The 1810-nt window shown below is 35.1% G+C and overlaps 1 protein-coding gene across 1 annotated transcript in view; it reads right to left on the reverse strand.

Moving 5' to 3' along the window:
* The window catches only part of LOC107656238 (protein bicaudal D homolog 1-like), an 18373-nt gene that overhangs the window by 813 nt on the left and 15750 nt on the right, over positions 1-1810 (reverse strand). Inside the window, exons 6-7 of the mRNA XM_016443998.1 lie at positions 832-983; positions 579-637 (exon numbers count right to left, since the gene is read on the reverse strand). Coding sequence (XP_016299484.1) covers positions 579-637; positions 832-983 — 211 coding nt within the window. The remainder of the gene's footprint in view (positions 1-578; positions 638-831; positions 984-1810) is intronic.

The raw sequence follows: 1810 nt of genomic DNA on the forward strand, positions 1-1810 counted from the left end.
AAAGCATCAAAAGCTGGATGTACAGTTGAACTGTAAAATATATATTTTCTTAAATACTTGTTTTTTATTTTACAGTGAAATATTTCAACAGGAATATTTCTTATTTTGTTTCATTTTTTATTTACTACTACTACTACTATTACTACTACTACTACTACTAATAATAATAATAATAATTATTATTATTATTATTTTACAGGGATATATTACAATAGCATTTTTTCTTATTTTGTTTTATATTTTTATGCAGTAGTAATAATAATAATAATAATTATTATTATTATTATTCAGAGATATTGATATATAACCCAAAAAAATCTAAATTATAAAAAAAAATCTGAAAAATCGCAGTTAGTTTTTTCCCCATCATGCATCCCTAATTAGTATGGCAAACATCCTCTCAGATGTGCTGTGGACGCTCTGGTTGACTCATTATTCAGTCATCTGTCCAATTGATTTTGCTCTCAACTGCAAAAATAAACCAAATCTCATGCTTCAACTGCAGTCTCTAAGCTTATATATGATGCTGTCAGCATCCTGCACCAGTCAACGTTGTAAAGCAAAGTTTGAGAACTAACTTAAATAGAATTTCAGCAGCATGACAACTGGAAAATTGTATCGTTTTTCCAGTATTAAGCTACGTTTTCCAATGAGTAGCTTTGTAGTGCAACAAAATGCTATTTTTGCACTTTGTATTGTACACTCTATCCTAAAACATGCTTCTATATAAATAATGATTTGTTTTGGAGAATTGGTTCATTTAAATGGTTAATTGAAATGAACTGCAAACAAATGAATTTTGAGTATAGTGTTACAGTGTGTATTTCTCACCGTGTGGCGAACATGGCTCTGAGGGAAGAGAAGGTGGCCGCATCCTCTTTCAAGGCCTTTAGCTCATTCCTCAGCTTCATCATGGTCTCCGTCACCATTGTCTTCTCATTCTCGTATTTACTCTTCAGGTTGGCCAGAGCCCCCTCAGCCGTCTGTGAGCATTACAACCAACATTATGTCCAATAAACAACTAGCTCTGCCAACAGTAAGTTAATTAAGCACTATTGATTTAATATAGACCACATTATGACCAATTAAGGTGTTTTCTGAAAAGAATGCAATTACATTTTTCTAACTCAGAAACCACAGTTAAGATGGTTACACATGGATTATAATAGCAGCCCTGCTCAATATGTTCGTTTTGATATATGGGATATATTTACCAAATAATTGCTCTGGTTTAAAGGCCCACTTTAAGAATATCCTCTTGAATTCATAATCTAACTTCATTCAGTGAACTGTTCATTCAACTGAATGCTTGTTGTTGCAGTAACTAAGAACTCCTCTTGTGTGTGTTTGCACATAATAATGGATGTAGTAATTACTTTGCGGCCCATAGAGCGCAGCACTTTCTCTCTGGTGTGGGATCTATAAATCGTAATGTCCATTAATAATCTCTGGCCTGGAAGGGTCATGCAACATGCTTTATATCACACAGTGGCCAAGAAGTATGTGTCGGATAGAACAGTCCCTTTTCATCAACGTTTCATTTTACAGGCTATAGATCAAACGCCTCCGTCGAGGTGCACCACTCCTCCTGAAACACCATGTTTACAAGTTACTGGAGCTTTTGAGAAAGAACTAACTGTTAGATTTGCCAATGTTTGCCAGATTTGCAAGATGAGGTGGTTGAGCATGATTCATTTGTGGGTGCTTTTAGGGATGACTGAGACCATTTGGGGTGTTCATATCTTATATCAGCCCAAAATTTAGAGGTGTTGGGGGGAGGGGGGGGGGGGGGGCATCCTTAAAAAAAATT

This window comes from Sinocyclocheilus anshuiensis, unplaced genomic scaffold (assembly GCF_001515605.1).
Source record: "Sinocyclocheilus anshuiensis isolate Anshui unplaced genomic scaffold, SAMN03320099.WGS_v1.1 scaffold183, whole genome shotgun sequence".
In the NCBI taxonomy this organism is placed as follows: Eukaryota; Metazoa; Chordata; class Actinopteri; order Cypriniformes; family Cyprinidae; genus Sinocyclocheilus; species Sinocyclocheilus anshuiensis.